This window comes from Zalophus californianus, chromosome 12 (assembly GCF_009762305.2).
Source record: "Zalophus californianus isolate mZalCal1 chromosome 12, mZalCal1.pri.v2, whole genome shotgun sequence".
NCBI classification, from domain to species: Eukaryota; Metazoa; Chordata; class Mammalia; order Carnivora; family Otariidae; genus Zalophus; species Zalophus californianus.
Genome location: NC_045606.1, coordinates 15,812,094 through 15,835,169, shown reverse-complemented (window position 1 = coordinate 15,835,169; position 23,076 = coordinate 15,812,094). Strand labels below are relative to the sequence as shown.

At 41.8% G+C, this 23,076-nt stretch overlaps 2 protein-coding genes across 10 annotated transcripts in view; both read left to right on the top strand.

The window, feature by feature from the left end:
* The first annotated feature begins 5,830 nt into the window (after window positions 1-5,830).
* Window positions 5,831-9,637, top strand: LOC113911823 (probable G-protein coupled receptor 141). The gene is made up of 3 exons (XM_027574685.1): window positions 5,831-5,900; window positions 6,995-7,120; window positions 8,561-9,637. Exon 3 carries the CDS (start codon window positions 8,596-8,598, stop codon window positions 9,481-9,483), a length of 888 nt encoding a protein of 295 aa, XP_027430486.1. The 5' UTR covers window positions 5,831-5,900; window positions 6,995-7,120; window positions 8,561-8,595; the 3' UTR covers window positions 9,484-9,637.
* A 2,279-nt stretch (window positions 9,638-11,916) lies between these two features.
* The window catches only part of NME8 (NME/NM23 family member 8), an 82,777-nt gene continuing 71,617 nt past the window's right edge, over window positions 11,917-23,076 (top strand). For 4 of the 9 annotated variants that reach the window (XM_027574099.1, XM_027574096.1, XM_027574098.1 and 1 more), the window contains exons 1-4: window positions 18,260-18,457; window positions 19,168-19,207; window positions 19,290-19,347; window positions 19,552-19,658. In XM_027574099.1, coding sequence (XP_027429900.1) covers window positions 19,175-19,207; window positions 19,290-19,347; window positions 19,552-19,658 — 198 coding nt within the window. In that variant the 5' untranslated portion in view covers window positions 18,260-18,457; window positions 19,168-19,174. Of the gene's footprint in view, window positions 12,885-18,259; window positions 18,643-18,677; window positions 19,048-19,167; window positions 19,208-19,289; window positions 19,348-19,551; window positions 19,659-23,076 lie in introns of those variants that run through there. The other 5 variants (XM_027574094.2, XM_027574091.2, XM_027574093.2 and 2 more) reach the window with 5 other exon arrangements.

Here is a 23,076-nt window from a genome sequence, read left to right as displayed (position 1 = left end):
TGTGTCTGTAGCCCTGGCCCCCATGTCCAAGCGCTGGGCACGAATATTTGACTACAGTGCTGGGTCACTTGCCCGAGCCCTGGCTGCCAGTGCGCTGGAGGGAGAGGGTCTGGCCATTTATCTATTATAGTGGGAGGCTGGTCCAGCTTCCCATCAAGAGTCTACTACAAGGACATTCCTTTACTTCTGAGTAATTTAAGTTAAATACAAAACATAGAACACAGAGTTAAACAACCATATTGTAGGAATTAATTGCTTCTCCTTCAGAGGCAGCATGGTGTTGTAGAAAGAGCACGAATTTAGGATGAACTTAGGTGTCTGATGTCAGACACACACACACACACACACACACACACACACACACACACACACACACACACACACACACACACACACACACACACACACTGGGGAACAAGAGTTGTCCAGCTACAACTGGTCCTCCCTGATCTGATGAAATCTCAAGGCTCAGTTAGAGGTAGAGAAAAGAAATTTAAAAAATCAATTAAATTTTCAAGATCTGAAATAAAGTAAAAGGCATAGTGTTTCTCTAGATGCTGAAATGATATCTTCCTTGTTTCTCAGTAAATGAATTTATCTGGCCTCTAAAATCTGTTCTGGCCGGGAAGTAATTAGCCATGTAGGTTTCCTTTCCTAACATCAGTTTCTGCCCTAAACTGGAACTGTGGTGAGTTCAAAGGTTTTAGACACAAAATCAGCTCCCTTTGCTTCTCTGGTTCCTATTCCCACTCGACCCAGGACCAGACACAGATGGGGGTTGAGACTCACTTCCAACACAGAGGTGAGGCTCAGTGTCCTCAGGATCCCTCACTTGTGAACGAAAGAGGCCATATGGCCTCGCCCACATCATACCACAGACCAGTGAGATGTCAACATTCCCAGCAGCCCTTCGCGTACCCTCGGCTTCAGAAGGGTGGGATATTAACAACCAACTCTTGGGAGGTAGGGCAGAGGTGGGTGGGGGCATTACTGCTAGCTGATTAACACACGTGGTCTGTTCAGGAAATGATGTAAAACAAGACTCTGTTTAGGCAAAGTGACCTACTTTACTCCCTAGAGAGGTTACACCTTCCTTAATTCTCCCAAAGTGGAGAAAGAGCCCTTGTTCTCAACCGTTGTGTTGGCACCATGACTACCCCTCTCCCTGGGGGACTTCTTCTTACGGTTGTCTTGCCCATTTGCCCCCCAGTGCCTCACCCGGAGACTTTCCCTCCATGATTCCTCCTTTTCTTTCCCTTGATCATTGTCCTCTGCTGTCAGACATGTGATCTCTACCTGATTCTCACCCAGAGGGAACTGTGTGGTTGCAGGGGTGGCTGAAGGAAAGCAGGCCTGACTTCTCAGTTCAGGGTCAAGCATCTCCAAGGCAATCAGACCATTTCACGCCTAAGAGTAACCACCTCTTAGCACAGGCTCTGTCTCTGTCCCGCACCTGGACCTGTGTCCCTACAGCCCCTTCTCTCATCCTGGCTCGAGATCGTCCAGGTCCTATCTGTCCTGCCACATCCCTTCCATGGCACCCACAGGGCAAGGGGGAGGAAAACCTGGAAAGGCCCAAGTAGGAGGGAACCAGGCAGGGAGACAGGTGAAGGCAATAAGACGATCATTTGCCACGTGCCCCAGCACTCGGGAGAAGCGGGCTAGAGCAGCAGGTTGGCATCAGTGGCATGGGGTCCACTCGGGCTCAGATGGGCTTAAAACTACAAAAGAAGTAATGTATTAATTAGGTAAAGTACTCTAGATTGCAAGGACTTAACTTTTTTTAAAAAATATAACCAGGAGGTCCCACTTCACATCTGAGGATTCAAAACCATTATCATATTGTTTTCAGTGTTCAAACTATGATGACAAAGCCCCACATACTCACATGGTTGCAAATACCGATTTTATTCTGAAGTCCCACCCCAGGTCATTTAAAGAATCTCAAGAGTAGCTTATACTCCTGTATTAAGTCAGTGCTCCTCGGTGCATGCCTGTTCCTGCCACCTGTCCTGAGGGCACGGAACCTGCTGTCCCCATCACTGCTGATCTCTACCACTGCTGATTCTGGATGCGCATACAGGTGCCACGCTCTGCAGGAATGCTGTGCCAGCCGAGACCCAGTGTGTGATAAACCTCCAGGATCAGACAGCTCCAAGGCGGGGCTCTGCTAGGCTGAGGAATCACCATGGTAACCAAGGACCAGCCTTCTTGGAAATGGGGCGCTCTAGCAGTCCTGCTTCGTGTGCTGTTTACAGCTGCTGATTCTGCAATGTTTCCCTTCACTCTCTAATATATACCCCATTAGGGTGTCACGCAGCAACAAACACAGTAGACAAACACACCGCCTCAGGCTTTTCCACACCAGCTCTGAGTTTGTACACAGGCATCATCTTCCCATAAAAAGAAACAGTAAAAGAAATGAGATCTGCATTAGGAGGGGAGTGCAGTCCCAGCTTTAAATCGTGCCTTGATTCAGCCCTCCTCAAAGAATCTCTAGGCTCTGGTATGACAGCCAGATCACCCATTTAGATCCCTCCTGGACAATGCATTTTCTCTAGGGTCCCTGTTGGCCTTTTATGATAGCTGGTTTCATTTGTGACCACTCCAAACCATCAAAGGTGTTTTATTTAATCTCTCTAAACCTCAAAGAGATATTTGTGTTCCATTTACCTTCCTCCCTGAAAGGTCTTTGGCTGCTAGGAAAAATTCTGCTAGAAAAAAAAAATTTAAATTGATGTATGAGGGATGCCTTTCACCTGTCTTTACAGATCAGGATTTCTAAGTTCTAGGCCTTTGCTGAGCCTCAGAAGTGAGACACATTTCTTCTTTTGGAACAGTGAGTACTTGACCTACATCACTAGAAGGGGTCATCGAGAGCACAAGTGTCTGTATCGTAGGTACGGAAAACTACAGTCCTCCATCCTACAAAAATAAAAAATCTGGTTTTCCTAAGCCCTAGAGAGAATGCTACTCTGGAAATATGAGGTTTTCTGCCTGTGTTTAGGTTCTCCCTAGCATGACGCTCATTCTGTGTGCTCCCACGTACTCCCTCGAACAGGAGAGGAACATGTAAAGTTATAGCTATGGCAGAGGAAATGTTCCCCAGCCTGCAGCCTCCCTGAGCTTTCCCAACACATTTCCCTGGCTCCCAACCGTCTAAGACTTTGGTGTGCCAACTTTGGTTTCATTATTTGAGACTATAGCTATCCTAGAACATAAATGCCAGAGAATATTTGAAAAAAAAAAAAAGAGTTTCTTGCAACATGCTGTTTGACGCTCTTCAGTCACAGAAATGCTACCCTGGGTCACCTTCCTCAGGGGGAGAAGGGAGAGGAACAGAAGGGCCCACCTGGGCCTCCATCTCCTGTCTTGAAATGGAGGGGAGGGATGTGGGATGGTCTGTCTGGCCCCTTCCGGTTTCAAATCCCATGTCTCCGTGGAAGAAAGCGATGTTGCAACTGGAGAGAGGGAGACAGAGGGAGCCACCCACATGAACACACAGAGAGAGATGAGGAGAGGGACCAAGAACACAGATGCCCAGAGTCGGGAGAGCTCCAAGTCCCAGGTGCTGCCTCCAGTGTCTGGCTGGGCTTTGCCTCTGGGTGTTTGGGGTCAAACAAGGCATCCTGCCTGGCACTTCAGGGTCTTGGTTATTGACTTAGGAGTATAAACAGGTTTAGGAATTAGCAGTTGCAGATTTTGTTATCCCTTTCCTAAGGATGTTTCAGAGTGGCAATTTAACAACTGTAGAATGATAAGTGACTCCCACTACAGCATTCCAGAAGCAGAGACTACCCACCGGTGGCCTTCTCAGATGACATCCTCCGTGGAGGGGGAAGAGTGGGTCAGATGGTGGCCTCTCCAGCAATGTTTGCTTCGGACCTGCTCTTGAGCGGGACAGAATGACTTTGTCTTCTGAAAACCAACTTAAGATAATCACCAAGGTTAATGCCTTACTCTAACAGTTTATTTGGGGGCAAAGAAATACATGTGAAGAAGAATTTTAACTTTCTAGGATTTTAAAATGTACTTTTATTTAAGCACTAAGGTTCATCCCCAAAATAAGATTCCAGATGTCATAGAAAACATGGAAATTGAAGCCGTAGATTGTTAATGGGCCTCCCAAAAATGATCTCAAGTTCACCATTGTACATCGTGGTGTAGTGGACATGAAGGCTTGAAACGAGGTTGTGGTCGTCAACCTTATCTACTCCCCAACCGGCCCTGCAGCCTGTGGTAACTTTCCAAACTCCCTGAATTGTGGTGGCTTTATCAGTCAATGAAGATGGTTGTTTGTACTCTTCTGGACTTGGTGATTTCTAAGCTCTCCTATTAAGGTTTTGTTATTATTATTTTTTCTTTTTTTGAAAATCTGGGTGCCATCCAAGGAAAAAAAGAGCCAAATTCTAGGTATAGTGAGAAAAAATATGGACTGCACAGTGCTGTAAATACAATAATACACACATTTTAGTACCTTGAAATCCTTACATTGTCAGTGTGAACAATAAATTTGTGTGCTGGCTGTAGTCCCAAATTATACCTGAATTTATTTCTGTGTGCAACTCTTGGTCACACCTCCCTCATTTCCCAGTTAGTCCTTGGGCAGACAAGCAACCCCTAAATATAGCGTGGTTTCTATGGAAACATGCTTTATCCTGTGGATTCTAGGAACATGTTTTATCTGAAAAACGAGGCTGCCAGATCAATCCAGGCCTACAAACCAAAATTTGTATTTTTGAATTAATTTGATTTACGGAGATACATTTAAAACTGGTTGAAATGTTGGTTCCACGTGAAATTTTTCCAGATGAGTTGAGTTGGTCTAAATTTGCTTTTGACAATAAGAGTTAGAAATCTCATCTTCTACTGAGAGGGTTTTTTTTTTTTTTTTTTTTGACATAATCAAGCTTATGGCTCCTTTACCTTTAGATTCTGTTGTCTTATATCTCTGTGGCCACAAGGACTGTTGGATGATCATGTAGCAGATAGCACAGGTGGGGACACTACTCACGTTTCCAACATCAGTGAGAATTTTATCAGTTACCTAAATGTAGGCCAACACGAACTTGCTATACGGGTGATCAAGTTTTTATCCTTTTGAATTCCTGTAGCTGAGCAGTAATATGATTTGGTCTGGGTTTGCCTGCCACTGGAAGGCATGTTGGTCTCGGTCCTAAACCCAGTGCTTCCTTAAAAATATGCTTTGAGGTCTTAGCACAGCTAAAGAAGACTATGAAGGTAGAAAGTGAGGTTGATGTAAGAAAAGGAAAGACCTTTGAGAAAAATGAAAATGAGCCCTCTCGTGGAAGTTATAGTACCAGATGTTTGGGCTTCAAAAGAACCATATCTCCAAATATGATTACTGAGGGGAGTCTTTGAAAATTGAAATACAGAGCTATATTTTGAGCACACTGTTGAGAATATGAACGTCTCCATGAAAGTACTCCTCTAGGTCATTCTTACATTCTGAATGTAAAACACGTGGGTGAAAACATACAAGTCTGATAAGAGGCAGCTTTTAAAAAAAACTCTGGATGTTTTCTGGAGGTTAATAAGAAAAATTTCTGCAAATAAGTCACTGGCAGTAAAAATGAAAGCCTTTATGTGTAAGAATGCTCTTTTATCTGTTTAACCACAAGCTGTAGAGACAAATATCCGTTTGTGGTCCAGGAGGTTTATCTGGGTCCTCCATCTTGACTGTTCAACTTTGGAAGCCTTCGGTCTAAAGTGCATTCGTCATTCATAGCCCACCCCAAGATTTCTCTTGAATCTTGTCATTACTGGAGTCTTGATTCTAGCCACCTGTTCTTATTGCTTGCCCTCATGTAGAGCACCCACAGATAAGCAGCATGCCCTGAGTCTTCCATCAGAACCAAATCCTCAGAGGAAAAGAACATGTAAGTAGTCTGGGTAGTCATTTGTTTCTGCTTAGAAAACAAGCAAAGAAATACCTAGAAATTACAGGCTATTGAAGGATAATGTTTGGTGGGGACATGGGGGCCGTGTCCTTAAGTCCTGAGGGGGAGAAAAACAGTGGAACATAGTCCCCATGTATTTAAGTATTTTTAGGACAATTCTGAGAAGTAACTACAGAAGAATGGGATCTTGTGTTTATGAAATATCCTGTGTACATTATGGAGGGAGAAGTGGCATTCGCACTTTGAAGCCCTAGTCTACGTCAGGGTATCTGTTAGGTTCTTTACAGACACAATCTAACTTCCTTCTTACAAAATAGATCTTCTCATTCCCATATTTACAGCTGAAGAGACAACTTTAGAGTTAAGTGTCTGTCCCACGATTAGGCTGCTAGTAAATGGCAGGGTACCCTGTTTCCAAATGTCATACTGCCTGGGGAGGTGTGTCCACTGAAACTGTGCAACTGACAAATAATTTAGATTTTCATTGCTTTAAAATAATTTCAAACATGAATCTTGTCTTCTTAGACTTGAGGACTGCCCACATATTAAAACTAAATTGGTATCATATTTGTTCATAAGTTATATAAAACTATTCTGTTTCACACAAAAATCACATAAGCATTATATAATTTATTTTATTAAAGAAATTTTTTTAAAAGATTCTATTTATTTATTTGAGAGAGAATGAACAAGAGAGAGCATGAGGGGGCAGAGCTCCTCACTGAGCAGGGATCCTGACACAGGGCTCAATCCCAGGACTCCAGGATCATGACCTGAACTGAAGGAAGACCCCCAACTGACTGAGCCACCCAGGCGCCCCAGCATTATATGTTTTAAATATGTACTTTGTGAAAATGCATATTCCAGCACATAAAGTTTAGGTTGTTAAGCAAGTTATAATTACATTTTTGAGTTATAATAAAATTTTATTTGACAGCATCTAAATATGCCAGGTCCAATATAATGTTTCACAAACAAAAAAATTAGTTATTTCCTCTGAGGACATGCTGGAGTAGCAGAAGAAAAATTCTAAGATATTTTAGACATTCACTGTGGAATAACTTCTCCTTCAGATACAAATGCTCAAACTTTGCTTCTGGCCGTGTGGATGGGAGATACATGAGGAAAGTAGACACAGATCCTTCTGGAAAGAGAAGTCTGACCTGTTGATGCCTGAGACCCATACTGTCCAGTCAAAGGTTTGAAAAAGTTTTTTATTTTTTATTGTCAGATATTCATTAAATACTTACTGATGCCATAACAATTTTATGTGACTAACAGTATATCCGCCTAGGTATATAGAGTAAGGAGAAAGGGGTAAATGCCTTTTTGTTTCTGTTGTTTCATGTTAAGAATCATAACTTTTACATGGTTTTTTTTCCTGTTGTTATCAAGCTGTCTCAAGTACACTAACTCATGCAATTTTCCAATAACCCCTTCATATAGGCAGTACGACCTTTCCCATTTCACAGCCTGAGCGCCGTCGAGCCAGGTGACTCACATACACTCCCACAGCGCCTCAGTGACAGATCTGGCGCGCATTTGCAGGATGGCAGATTGCTATGAGTCACTGCTCCTTACACATCCATACCCGACAAACTTACATAAAACCTAAACAGGGACGCCTGGGTGGCTCAGTCAGTTAAGCATCTGTCTTCGGCTCAGTCATGATCTCGGGGTCCTGGGATTGAGCCCTGCATCAGGCTCCCTGCTCAGCGGGGTGTCTGCTTTTCCCTCTCCCCACTCTCTCACTATCTCTCTCTCTCTCTCAATAAATAAATAAAATCTTAAAAAAAAAACCCAACTAAACAGAACTTACTCATCAACCCCAACTTTTCACCAAAATGTGACACTCTAGTCTAAGAAAAGATCCAGGGTTAGCAAGAAGAAAAGAGTGCAGAAAGTATGTAAGAGTGTGTGCTGCTCCCTGCTCAAAAGCTAGTCATACAAAAGATTATATACATTTATTTATTTATTTATTTAAAGTAGGCTCTATGCCCAACATGGGTCTTAAACCCCAAGGACAAGAGTCACATGCTCTTTGGACTGAACCAGCCAGGCGCCCCAGTAGAAAATATTTTAAAATGTCTGATGCATCTTCTTACAATAATTGTGCACAATTTATGTGATCTTCTCTATGTTATCTCAGACTGAATTCTGACAATAGGAGGAATGACCTTTGTAGATCTGATATGAGTGTGTAGTGTGTGTATACTGACTCTGCCTTTATTTAAAATTTTGTTATTTTATTCATCATGAATTTTTTGCATTAATTTTGATTTTTTTTTTAAAACTGCTTTAAAGTATCTTGATTTTGATTACCGAGTTTTTGGCCCTTCCTTAAATTTTATGCCACAGGCTAACATGTCCCATGCTAGTCCCAGCCCTGGTATGTGAGCTTTGACATATCTGTTAATAGAATGCCTGGGTGTACAGTTATGAATTTTATATTCAAACAAACTTACTTTTGTGATTTTGCTTCACTCTGTCTCTTCAATATGTTTGGGTAATTAAGGGGAGTCCCTGACAATATTTATTGGGTATACCACTTGAGTTTGTAAACAATTGGTTGGGATTGCAAAAGTGTAGGTGTATAGTTTCAATATATCCATTATAATTTTGTAAAACTTTTGATTTAGGGGTTTATGGTCTTCTAAGCATTTTGTGGTGAAACATGGAGCCCATCAATACGACCACCCTGCCAGACGCCTCAAACACAGAACAAGGCCACTGCAAGGGACACTGCAGGATGATTCTGATAACACTCTACAGCATGGTTTTGCTTGGAGGCACTACTGGGACAGTATTGATGGCACGTATGATGTGCAAAAGGAAAAGCCAATCAATGATTGCCATGATCGTTCTCAATATCATAGTGCTACACTCAATCCTCCTGGTCAGCCTCCCATTCCGCCTCAGTTATTATATCTTAGAGGTCTGGGAGTTCGGATCCTTTCTCTGCCGACTGGTCAGCAGCATAATATACGGTCATATGTACTTCACCTTTGTTTTCTATGTGGCCATTGTCATACTCCGATTGCTCATCTATTTTAAGAAACTCCAAATACAACAGTTGCAAAAGTACCACATGGTAGTTTTAAGCACTGTTATTTGGACCATTGGTAGCCTTGTTTTTTGGCCAATATTATTTTTACAATATGGCGTACATCCAAGTTACTCAGAACAACAACGATGCTTTGAGTTCTACAAAGATCTCGACCGCAGGGAACTCATTATCTTGAACTACTCTATGATTGTCATTATGATCTCAACGGTTGTGATACTCTTTCTGATGCAGATGGCCGTCATCGTTCAACTGATAAAAGCTCTCTGGCCTAACATGTGGGCACATCAAGACTATAGAGCTCAAATCAAAAGTTTCTTCTTCCTCCTAGTAATAGTGGTCTGTTTTATACCCCACCATGTATTCCGGGTACATTTTATTCAAAATTACTCAGAGATAGACAAGTCTGAGTTAGTTCTTTATAATGAAATTTTTGTTGCTTTGACTACCGTCTGTTGCCTGGATATGGTGTGTTTCATAGGTGGGGTTATCCATTAAATACTCCTTGTCACTCACTTTGTAATCAGTTTTTTACAGTTGTGACAAAACAGTTTCAAATGAATGGCTGCTACCATGATTTCAAAATTTTTCAAATTCTCTGCTCTTAATTGGCACTGGAATTATTTTTCCATGAAAAGGTAATGAAGACTGATTGTTCCCCTCTTCTTGGATGATCTGTTCTCCATTACCTGTAGTGTATGTTTAATTTCCATAGCTCTACCCCAGTTGACCCCAAACATCCTTTCCAGACTCAGCTGCTACCTCTCTTTCATGCAGTACTTACTCCTGCTAAGCACAACTACTGCCTTCCCTATGCAAGAATCCAGGCTGTTCTCTGCATTTGTTCTTGCTGAGCTTTGATCTTAGAATGTTCTTACCCTCCATCTCCAAACTATCTATTCTTCAAGGTCCAGAGAATTTGAAGATATGGACTCTAGAAACCTTAACTTATTCAACTTATGCTCAACCTGATGTACGTGCCTCTTGAAAATGACTGACAGCCCGTGAAGCTATGGCTGCTGGCTGTGGTATTTGGAGGAAAGAGCTAGCTTCGATAGTCAATAGACTTGACTATTGGGAGGAAACACTGCTAGGATCACTGGAGCATTAATACTGTTTGATTCTGACTAGGACTTTGTAGGTACCCAGGAAATAGAGAATGCCTCCCAGATTGACATTTCCAGACATGGATCCATTAAGCAGGAAAAGAAACTGGAAAAGGTAGAAGGCAGCTGGTCTTAGTTGAAGCATGTTATACGAGACTATATTAGACTATATGAGAGCCCAAACTTCTGAGAGTGTGGGACTGTTCTTAAGCTTATTCAAGGCACTCTATATGACCAAGCAATATTACATAATGAAAATCAATTCTGGTGTCAGTTAAACTCAATAAAAATAACCAAGATAAGCAACTTGGATTGAGGTAAGTAGAATCCAAGTTGGTTGTCTTGGTTATTTTTATTGTGTTAGCTGATACTTACCTGACATAGAAATTGACATGCCCTTATACTTTGCTTATAATAATGCTACCTTTGATATTAAATTTAATGAATCAAATAACCAAACCCTAAACTGGTTGACAAGGCAGCATAGTTAATTAAAAAAAGAGTTTGGGAGTCATCTGCACACATGGATTCAAAGCTTTTTAGTAACTATGGAATCATGGATGAAGTATTTATAATTTCTGAGCCCCAGTATCCTTCATTATAGGGTTTGGGTAAAGTTGAAACAAGACAGCAACATGTGTTAAATAGTGTCATAGTGCCTGGTATGTGATCCTCAGGATAACATTACTTATTCTCCAAATCCAGTGACACCTTTTTGCAAATAATTTTAAAATAGATTCAAAATGTTGATTCATATAAAAATATATTTTAGAGGTTCAGACGCTATTGGCCAATAGCAACTCACGCTTATTTAATTATTAAGGCTCAGATGCTATTGGTCAATGTTAATCTCATGCTTTATGTGATTATTAAGTCAGTAACTAAATGAATGCTTATTCCTATTTTGGCCTATAAGAACTTGTTATTATTATTAATACTTAGAATACTATAGAAGAACCATTTTATAAGCCTGCTGTCACAGAACAAGATAAATAGCAGTGCCCTTAAATTACATGTAATCACTTTTTCAGGGGATATGGTATGTTCTAAATAACTTCAAGATTGTGATTGATTGTGTAACTTTAGGATATAGTCAGGACTCAACTTACCACTTTGTTGGGTTTCATGAATTCCTTTTAATATAGTGGGCAACAGGGCTAAGGAGGCCTCTAATGAGCCCTGCCTAGTATTTCTGCCCCTTTTTAATCTCCCCTTTTACTACTGACTTTTTATGAATGAAGTAGGGCAGAGCAATGAGCTATCACCTCCAGCATTAAGTTATAAAAGGGCTATGGCTTCCATCTTGGGCATCCTTTCTCTCTTTCTTGCTGTCTCTCGATTGCTTCAAGAAGGAAGGAAACCATCTGCCATGTCATGGGGCAGCACAAGGGGCAAAGAATCAAGACCTTCCAACATATGGGTGAGCTTGGAAGTGGATCTTCTGAGACCTACCAGTAGACCTGGCGTAAGCTCAGAAGCAAATCCTCTCCTATTTGAGTCTTGAGGTGATTGCAACCCTGGATGACACTGAGTGCAGCTCACTGAGAGACCCTGAGCCAGAACCACTCGGCTAATCTGCTCCTAGATTCCTGCCAGGAAACTATGAGATAATAAATATTTGTTGTCTTAACCTAGTAAGTTTCAGAATAATATATTACGCAGCAATAGGTAACAAATACAGTGAGTGAGGTTTTTATACCTGTGGAATGCTGCCACATAAGGCACTTGTGTCTGAGATTGACAATCCACTTGTTAGGTCCTACCTGCTCCAGCTGTTCATGATAACAAGCACATTGTTGCCTATTTTCTGAGTCAATAAGAACTGTGTCTGGTATTGTATAAGCTTTGCTTCTATCCCTGAAGAATAGAAGTAGGAATATATGATATTACATGGAAATACACTGGGGTGGTTTAGGGTGAAGATTGCAAAGGGGACAGCTGGGGAGTGGGTAGGAATCGCTCTTTGTTAGTCATATTGACGTAGAGATTACTGGTGCTCTGAGTGTGGTTCCTAGACTACCACCTGCAGAAGAGCATCTGGGACCTTATTAAAAACGCAAATTCTTGAGCTCTATCTGAGACCTACTGATTCAGAAATCATGGCTGTGGAACCCAATGATAATGTGTTTTAACAAGCCCTCTAGGTGATTCTGATGTGAGCTAACGTATAAGAATCACTGCCCTAGATTAACCTGATAGATTAAAAATGGACACAAAATCTTTGGCACGGCTCCCATTGTGAAATGGACTGTCCCTTACTCTTCGCTGGGAGTGGAATTTGTGACAGTGCCAAGCAACAGAACACAGGAGAAATGACACTGCCTATTTCCAGAAGTGGGCCTTTAGAGACTAGAAATCTCTATTTCCTGTCCCTTGGAACACTCTCTCATGGAGCCTGAAGTATCATGGAAGAAGTTCAGCTTCCCTGCTGGGGAGAACACCTGGAGATGTCTGCAATGGACAGCTGGAGATGATGTGGAGATGAACCCAGATAAGCCCAGCCTTCCAGCCAAAGCCCCAGGAATGTGATGAAGCTGCTTGGGCTCACCAGACCACCCAGCTGCCACGTGGATACCACCAAGTGATCCCAGTCCACCTCACCTGGTGCAGAGAAATGGCCTACTCAATGCTGCCTGAATTCCTGATCCATACAATTGAGAGATATAACTAAATGATTGTGTTAAGCCACTAGATTTGGCGGGGGGGCAACCTGTTATGCAACAATTCATGACTCACTACAAATGAAATTCTGGATCAGTGCTGCTCAATAGAAATAGAATGCAAGTCACAAAGGTGAGCCACATATGTAAAATTTAAAATTTTCTAGTTGCCATATTAAAAAATTAAAAAGAAACAGGTGAAATTGAATTTAAAAATAATATGCTTTATATAACCCATTCTAGCCAAAATATCATTTAAAGAAACAATCAATATAAAAATTATTAAGGAGATTTTTTGCATTCTTTTGTTCCTATTAAGCTTTTCAAAATCTAGTGTGTATTTAAGGCTTGTAGCACCTCCTAATTCTGAGTAGCTGCATTTCAGTGGCCACACGTGGCTCATGGTTAACGTATTAGCACAGATCGGGATCATCCAGAGATCATCTAGAGATGTACCTGAGGACCCTTTTCTTACAGGAGCCTTGTATCTCTCTGAAATTCACTTTCCTCCTATGTGAAATGGGAATAACAGAACCTACTTCAGAGAGTGGATATAAAAATTAAATGGTATTGTATGAAATGCAAGTAGCAGTGCACAGGAAGTACAAATTCTCTGTCTGTCTATCCATCCATATATATACTATTGGTTCTGTTTCTGTAGAGAACCCTGACTAATACATGTGTGATGCAAGATATCCCAGATATCCCTAGCTTTTGCTTATAGGAAAATGTCATGTATATTTGTATTAAGCAACTTATGATTGCTTCAGTCCACAGACCTAAGGGTCAGGAAGCCTTCCTCTTGCAAATCCACACACAGGACCATCAGCTGCAGCCACCACATAGGTCTGTCCTGTCCTTCCTCTGTTCCTCATGCTCCTGGTTGGCAAAATCTTCTCCCCACAAAGTGGCACAAGATCTCCAATGTCCATGCCCCAGATTCTCTGATTCTTCCAGTGTTTACAGTCACTGAAACACGAGAGCTCTGCTGGGCTCCAAGGCCATGGCTGGACAGAATGAATGGTCCCTTCTCCAAATTCAGCCACACTTCCTTGGCGGACCCACAAAGCAGCTCTGCCTAGGCCCAGAGTCTCTACCACTGTCTTTCATACTTCTATTAGCTCTGACCTTCATTCCATGTCTAGAATCTTTTAAGTCTCTGGATGAACATCCCTGTCTGTTCCTGATCTTTTTCTAACCCTATATGTTGTTCCATTCGCTGTTCTTCTCTGCCTTGCCCTGCTCTGAGCATCAGGAAACGGGCCCTGGTGCCTGGTGCTTTGGGTTTTCCTGGTATTGGGCTCCTGGTTGGATTTGACTGCTGGGAGTTACCAGCAGGAGAGTCAGTCCAGAGGGAAGAGTGAGGATGAGGCACTGATTCTCTGCCCCTTCCCTACGCTGTCATCACACATCCAGCATGGCCTGCAGCCCTTCTAGGCTTCAGCTCCTGCTTTTGTGGCCCTGCTCTCCGGGCATGCCACGGAGAATTCCAAGGTCTTTTCTTCCCTTTGTCCCTTCAGGCCTGGACTTGGTGCTGCTATCTCTGTTTACATCAGTGTCCCTTGTTGGCTTCCTCATTTCTGCTCACACCTCTGGAAAGAGTCCCTTCATTAATGCCTCTTCCGTTTCTCCTTCTGAGTTGCATTCTGTTTCCTGCAGAGAAGCTGGTTGATATTCCAAAAGAACTCAAATTCATTCCTGAGAGCAGAGTGGAAAGAAACTCCCATTCTCCGCATTGTCTTGGGCTACCTGACTCAAACGTGCTCTTCCCCTTTTCATGAAAGCAAAGATTTCACGAATATCAACAGATGCAAACAAATAATGAGGTGGGGTGCAGAGGCAGAGATGTTGACAATAATATCACGGTGCTAGATCAAAAGGTAAACATGGCCTTGGATGCATCCATAAAGAGGACTTAACCACCTCTTCCCCATTTCCCAGCGAGCAAGGTCAGAGGCTTTAGCTTCAGCCAAGACAACTTCATGTCACAGCACTGAAGAATCTAACAAGAGGTTCTGATGTGAATCCATTGCTCTCCCATGAAAAATCCTTCCAACTCGTTCTGGTTTTGGAGAGAACCAAAAAAAAAATCCACTAAATAATTATAAAAGCACATGTGTCTTGAAACTGGATTTCAAGTTTCTATTTCCACATGATTTTCCACTGGGCCATTTCAGGTGGAAATGTCAAATAGATTGCAGGAGGAAAAAATGGTACCCCCTTAAGAAGAAATGGTGCAGGACCATACCAAAAGGTCAGTATCACACACCTGTGGCAGGGGGATTTTTTTTTTTTTTTTTTTACTTTGATGAATTTGCTTTAGTGCACTAGTCTCCATTTAATTTAACAGTGATAGGGATTTTTGTGGAAAGGTACTTTTGCAGGTTTTAGATAGATGATGCCCACACCAGAGTACTGATTGAAATATTTTAGAGTTGTATCTCTGCATGACAATAGATAACAATTATTGAATGCTCACCGTAAGCTAAGGACTGTTCTAAGCCTTACATCTACTTTAAATCATTGAATCCTCACGAAAGTGATTAAATAGGTTCTATTATTATCTCCAGTAAAGACACTGGACTACAAAGAGGATAAAAAACTTGCCCAAGGTCACAAAGACCCCCACTACCCAATTTTGCCTCACAGGGATTTCACAAAAAAATATGCGTATGTGGGGGGGGGGCTGTTAGAAAAGCCTTAAAGTAATAAGTGTTATATATTCACAAATTACTGATCACACAGGGCAAGGTTGATCTTGCTATTATTACTCAAGGACTTTTGCCCTGTTACTTGTTTCCTGGGTATTCACTCATTCTGTGGATCATAATAATACTGATTTAGCAGTCAATAATGGTGGGACTCATTAGTCTTCTCCTTCCACATTGTCGTCCTAAAATCCCTGAATTCATGATCTTCCCTCCAGTTCTGATACTTCTTTTTCCATCCCTCATGTGAAAGGCATCATTCACTCAGCCAAATCTGAAACTTTAGCGTTTTCTGTGGTTTCTCCTCGCTCACCCCTGCAAAGTGCTACTTCGCAAGTCCTATTGATACTAACCCCCAAATATCTCACAAGTCTTCTTTGCCCCTTGTCTGTGGTCTCTGCTTTCATGTAGGCCCTAACCCCGCCCTGCCGGATTGCTACAGTAGGTTTCTATCTTGTCTCTGGTTTCGCTTCCCCAACCACATTTACTCCAATTGTCACACTGATGTCACAGTGGTTTGTTTTTTTTTTAAGAATTGAAACCTTTTTATGTCATCCATTTGTTGTAAATCAACTTTGAGAAGTTTCATACAGCTTTCCCATAAAGCCCACATGCATGATCATACTGTGAGATCTTCTGTATGTTATGTAAATGAGCCTTGCGCTCCTCCCCGGGCGGAGATTTTAGCATTATAATGAGGTAAAGGTAGTTGTCGGTCATTCTAGAGGTCACTCCACAGTCCTTCGGCACAGGCTTGGGTCAGGAGTTCTGCTCAAACTGGTCTGGGCGGGCGGGGCAGCCTGGAGGTCTTGTCAGGGCAGTCCTTTTCGCTGGGAGGGATTTCGCTTTCCTTTTGCCTGAGTTAAGAGCTAAGCTGTTTCAAGAAGAGCTCAAGGAACAATGTGAGACAAAGGGGTCAGTGAGTACAAGCAGGCGGGCAGTAAAGGTCAGGTCTTGGGACCTGGTCACAGATTGACTGGATAAAAATACAGCTTATGGATATAGACTTTTGAATGCTAACAGTTTTAGACCACAGGGAATCTCCAAGATACTTGTAATAGAAATAATTTGCGTAAAGACAGCAGAAAAGTCACTAAAAGCATAAGATATTTGAATAACTTTATAAAATAGAGAAAAACAGGATACAGAAACATGGTCATATTTCTTTTGGTCATGCTGGAAGGAGCACCAGTCCTCCATCTGGGCCTTTTTCCCTTCTGTGCCCTCCCATCTCTTTAAGGGCTCTATTTCTTTAACCTTTGCTCTCCTGACTTTGAAAAATCACCATTTAAATATGCCAATTATCTGCAAATCTCTATGCTTGCCCAGATATTTTGTGGATATATTGATTTTTCTATCTAGAGGTCCCCAACGTGTTAAGCACACCTTCCCTGAGGTGTGCAAGATAATCTGTAAGATTCCAGGAAGAAAAAGTTAGATATTGCTAATTGTGTTTATTTTCTAATCTGAGAAATGAGAAGGATATTATGCTTTGTTATTATTTATATATTCGTTATCAGCAGTGTCCTCAATGACTTCTTTGTCCTCTCATTTCTGTGTTGCACAGTACATGCTTTGTCTCTAGGTTTCAACCACCCACCTACCTGCAAAGGCACGGGGAAGCTCAAGTTCTGTCAAGTGTTTCTTACAGGGAGCTGGTCACACATAGGCACATCCCAGCTACGTGTAGCCATTGATTCTCCTCTCACCTTTCACCCTTAACTCCTGAGTTTCAACAAATCCTAAATCCAATTATTATTCCTGATTGGTGATGACAGGCTCACACATCCACTCCAAAACCACTCATGGACACCTAGTGGCAGAATATCATTTGTCTTTACTTAATATACTCCATAGTGTTGGCCAAGAGTCACTAGGGTGCTCCAAGTAGCTTGGGAAATAAGTGGCTTGGGAAATAAACAATAATCCAGACCAGCCGAGATTAGGCCATTCTATACATGTCACATTACACCCAAACTGTTAACTTTATTAAAATAATAATAAAAGAATCTAGCTCATAAAATAGGAGAATCTTTGCAATGCTTTTTGTGGCATAGAGAGTACCTATGAAAAATATTTTTCCCACATAGATTTTCACTGGTTATCTTATGGGAAAGCTTATGCAAAAAGAAAGAGTTTCAAATTTGAGGACATGTGGTCGTCAGTATATTGCTATCTAACAGATATATTTTAAAACATAATCAACATTATTGTTCAAGATTAGAGTGCTATTTTAGAACAGTGAGAAAATGACTACTTTTTGTAACAACTCATGGTAAGGAGATAAAACTGTATGAAAGCTGGTATTTAGACATGTTTCTGTATTTAACATGATTTTAATAGTGGAAGTGGCCAAGCATTTATTCATATTTGGGATCTGGCAAGTTTTGAATGAGTTGCAACTATTAATTGGCTATGAATGCTAGAATCTGGCAAAAATCAGTGAAAACATTCTGTAAAAATCTATTGGCTATGTGGAATTTGCAATAGAATATTGTATACCTTATAATTATTTACTTGTTGCCACACATTTTTTTTACGTATGTCAGTAAAATTTATAATGATTTGTAATAATTTCCAAGCGAGCTAGCTGTTAACATGGACCGGCACACCAATGATTATGACTCAGATGTCCAGAGCCCGGGAGAGCCGCGATCAAGCCTGCAGGCGGCAAGCGCCTCCGCGGCGTCGGGGGCTGTCGGGGCCTGAGTGCGCAGGCGCAGGGGCTCCGGGCAGCGGTCTCACCGAGAGCAGCGCAGGACGCGGTCGGGGCCCGACCCGGGATCTTAGGGATCCCGGGCCTGCGCGCTGGGGCCGGGGAGCCTCGAGGCACCGCCCCCGCGGGGGAGGGCCAGGCTCGCGGCGCCAGAGGGGCGGCTGCAGACGTTGGCCCCTCCTCCTGCCGCCGGTCCCGGGGTCCTCGTCTGGCCTCTTCCGGGGGACCCGTGCGGTCAGACAGACAGACTGACAGTTCAACGTTTATCTGCTCCGCGCCTAGGTACTCGGACCTGTTGGAGCCGTGCTCACAAAGGCGACAGGCCTCGCCCAGGGGGCTGGTTTGGATCCTCGGGGATTTTCGTTCCTGTAAACGTCCAGGTGTAGCTCAGAGGAGGACCTGTTCTGTGTAAGGCTTGTTGGAGAATCCAGCACCCTTCCTGGGAAAACTCCTTTGTTTTGTGCCAGGTCCGTTGTCACACACGCAGGCGTAGTCACACAGAGCGCCCCTGACGCCACGGAATGGGCCGTTTGGGCCTCACTGACTTAACACTGCGGATAGTTCATGATGTGCTCAAGAACACCCTAGGGTCTTGTTCTAAATATTAAACCTCGTGGAGAGGGACCCGAGAAGGATGCATGAGCACGGTCATAGACAATTAACACGTGTGCAAATGAAAATAGAACACCGTGAAACTTCAGGAAAAGAAAAATTTGTAATGAAATGTACCTCCTCACATTCTTACCTTGCCTCAGGATTATTGGGAGAGTAGATAATACGGCTGATGCGGGCATTTAGCGTCGAGCCCCGCCCGAGGAATCCTTCAGCGGCATTGGCTCCTCTCCCCACAAAAGGGGAGAGCGTATAATCCGGTACTGCCGAAGGAGAATTTCTATGGGGCATTAAGATGCTGCTTGAATGTGTAAATTTAAATTTAAATTTAAATTTCCTCTTCAACATTTTCTATTTGTCTTCCTTTTTTCCTGTGATAGTGGATAAATGGCAGGCAAAAAGCGAGAGATCCAGTTACAGGTGAGCATGACCGACCAACAGTCTTTTACTTTGGGGCGCGTTGGCCCTTGAAGACCCCTTTACAGTGGTGTCCTTTTTGTAGGCAGTCGTGAATAGTCAAAGCCTGTGGGATGAGATGTTGCAGAACAAAGGCCTGACAGGTAATGGGGTTCTCCTGGTTGTCCAGCCATTAGGAGTTTGGCCCAGGGCACCTCATGCGCCCCCCCCCCCCACCCCGAGTGCGCCTCCCCACTAGCAGTGTAAAAACCTGCTTCATCTGGGCCCCGGCCCCAGCCTTGGGATAAACTGCTATTCTGGATTCTTTGACTTTTTTTTTTTCCCCCATAAATATTATCATCTTCTAGTGATCGACGTTTACCAAGCCTGGTGTGGACCTTGCAAAGCAATGCAAACATTATTCAGAAAATTGAAAAATGAGCTGAACGAAGATGAACTTCTGCATTTTGTTGTAGTAAGAATTTCATTTCCATTAAACGGTTATTTTCTTGATACTTCCAAATGTTTAGATATTGTCTTTAAGGATTGTCTGATTTTAAACAACCTGCCAGCTCTTCAATAGTGGACAATATTTACTTGGCAGTTTTACTATATATCTAGTTCTACTGGATCTGAGAACCAATCACAATTTTTATCCCATTTCCCATCGTGTTGAGGTTGTTTACCATGGTTGTGAACATCAGAAAGTATACATATGGATGTCTGTCTGTTGATCTGTTTCTTTTCACCTGACTGGATGTTCAGTGTGTGTCCTTTAGAATCAGGGCTGCAAATGCTGTTTACTGGATAGGTCTCTGGGCACTTAACCCAGTTACCAATTTTCCAGTGGTAGTGATTTTCCCCTCACTTGTCAGCCATATGTGACAAGGGATTAAAATATTATGGCTAAACTTATTGGGCTTCATTGTATTGATTATTCAATTTGTGCACATCAAGTTATCACCTGCTTAGAACTTTGTTGTCTAATATGGTGGCCACTAGACACAAATGGCTTTTGAGAACTTGAAATGTTGGCTAGTGCACCCGAGGAACTAAATTTTTAACTTTAATTAATTTAAATTTAAATTTAAAAACCAACAATCAATTCAGAAATTATAAAACTTTTTAAGTTGTTTGGGACAACCTGAGTATGTGCATCTACTTTTTTGGACTATACATTTTATGAAATCAAATTACAAATCAATGGTTTCTGATTCAGAGTTAGCCTACAAATTGAGATGTACTCTAAATGTAAAATACACACCAGATTTTGAAGATTTAGTATGATAAAAGGAAAATGGAATATCTCATTAATAATCTTTTACAGTGATTACATGTTGAAATGACTATATTTTGGACTAAGTAAAATATATTTTTACATTATTCTCACATGTTTCTTTTTAGTCTTTAACTATGATTACTAGAACCACAGAATTTAAAAATATATTTTTAAATACATCTATTTCTGTTGGGCAGAAACAAGTCCAAACCAGCTAGACCTAAGGTTCAGAAGCAGATAACTGATTTCATATCTTTACTTCTTACACCTAAAATGCATAGTCCCTAATGCAAACATGAAACCTCAACCCCTTACATGTTTTCATATGTACAATCTCTCTGTGACCCTTCCCAACCCAGACGTTGGGATGAGTTTGTTGATTAACCTTAACTTGATTGTCCATCCCTTCTGCGGGTACATTCTTTATAGGACTTCTTTTTCTTAGTCAGGGTTACAGTTAAGCAGCCTAAGGCTTAGAAACTCACCTCATTATTTTTTCTCTTCAAGAGAGTAGGTGGCTATATACAATTGTTAAATCTTTTTTTTTTTTTAAGATTTTATTTATCAGAGAGAGCGAGCACAAGCAGGGGGAGCGGCAGGCAGAGGGAGAAGCAGGCCCCCCACTGAGCAGGGAGCCTGATGCAAGACTCCAAGACTCCATCCCAGGACCCTGGGATCACGACCTGAGTCGAACGCAGACAGAATCTTAACCGACTGAGCCACCCAGGCATCCCTACAATTGTTAAATCTTTTTATCCAGATGCTGACTTTGTCTTCTGAAGTAAGAGTGTTGCAGTTTTTGAAAGGGTGACAATCTGTAACAGCCTGCTTCATTCTGAGCCACCTGAATGGATCTGGAATATGATTTGAGACTCAATCCTTGGCAGGGAAGAAAAATGAAGTTCAGAGGACACAGAATGGGGCCTAATGGGGATTGCCACATACAGTAGACACAGGTTAACACAAGTTAAAAAACAATATCAGAAGGCTCTAACAGTTGGCAAATGGATGATGGAGAATCAAGGGTTGGAAAATTCTTCTGAGTCCTGGCAGTTGGCATTAGGGAAGTTTGTCTGGAAGTGATAGGAGTGCAAGTTCATGGGCTAGGACTCATGGGAAAACTCCAGTGTCTAAAAAGGAATTGAGATCAGTGGGGAGACCAATAAAAAGGCAGCCTCCCTGCACACCTGTCAGGCTACCTGGAAGGGAACTTGGGCATAGGAAGGCAGGGCAAGAAGTCCTTAGACACTGAGAAGGTTTAACTTGATGCTGTGTTCCCAGGTGCTTTAGAGGTGTTAAATCCCTCTTTGTTGGAGTCTGAGTCAACCAACCTGGATAATATGTGCTGGCTAGGCACTGCTGCGGAGGGGTGGGTGTGGAAGGAGAATTAGACCACATGGTGCGTTGGACGCCCTGTTCAGCTCACCTCAGAGCTGTGCGGGGATATAGGTCTTAAGGGTGCTTCCTCCCAACGCAGTGACTTCTGACTGTCCTCCCAGTAGTACCCCAGCCAGACAGAATTCCTCAGGCTCCACAAGGAATCTGTTCTATTACTATAGCCATCCCACTGGGAAGTGCTAGTAAGTTCTTCCCAAAATATGTTCATGTTACTCTTTATAATACTAGCATCTGTTGAATTTAAGAACAAAAAATTTTGTGCATCCCTGAATAGTTTCTCTTCTGTTAAATTTGAGCGCACTCAACAATAGCACATTCATATAAATTGATGCTGTGTTTTGGCTATGACTTGCCTGTAAAGGATGAAAAGAATTAACATAGTCGCTAAACCTCTATTGGGAGCAGCCTATGAGGTTGCTAAGCTAAGTGGCCAGTATAATTTTGTTGTTGTTACACGTCCTTTTAAAAGACTTATACTAACATTGTACCTATAATAAAAATTCAGTGAATATTCTTTATTGCAGTTCTTTTATATGATTAAATACTCTAATTGTTAATACTTTATTATAATATAAACATTATAATGATGATACCTAGAGTGCTTTTAAATATATTCTTTAACTTCTGTCCTTTAATATTATAGATTAGTACCTTTCACCTCCTTCCTTTTTTTTCTAAAATGTGGAAGCTTGAGGAAAAAAAAAAAGAAAAGAAAGTCATGTAGAATCCAGTATGCTAAAAAAAAAGGGGAGAGAGAGAGAGAGAGAGATTACAACGCAGCTCCTATGGCTGACAGGGCTGAGGGACCCTCTCTCGGCTTCCTCACAGTGGTTACCTTCAGAAATCCAGTTTGAAAACAATTGCCTTAGGTTGCAAAAACATCTCGTAGAGAAAACTCTACCAAATGATCTCATTTTGGCCCTAGACTTTTGTTTGTTGGGAGATTTTTGATTACTGATTCAGTTTCTTTGCTGGTTATGGGTCTGGGCTGTTCAAGTTTTCTATTTCTTCCTGTTTCAGTTTTGATAGTTTATATGTTTCTAGGAATTTATCCATTTCTTCCAGATTGCCCGATTTGTTGGCATATAATTTTTCATAATATTCTCTTATGATTGTTTGTATTCCTGTGGTATTAGTTATGATTTCTCCTCTCTCATTCATGATTTTATTTATTTGAGTCCTTTCTCTTTTCTTTTTGATGAATCTGGCTAAGGGT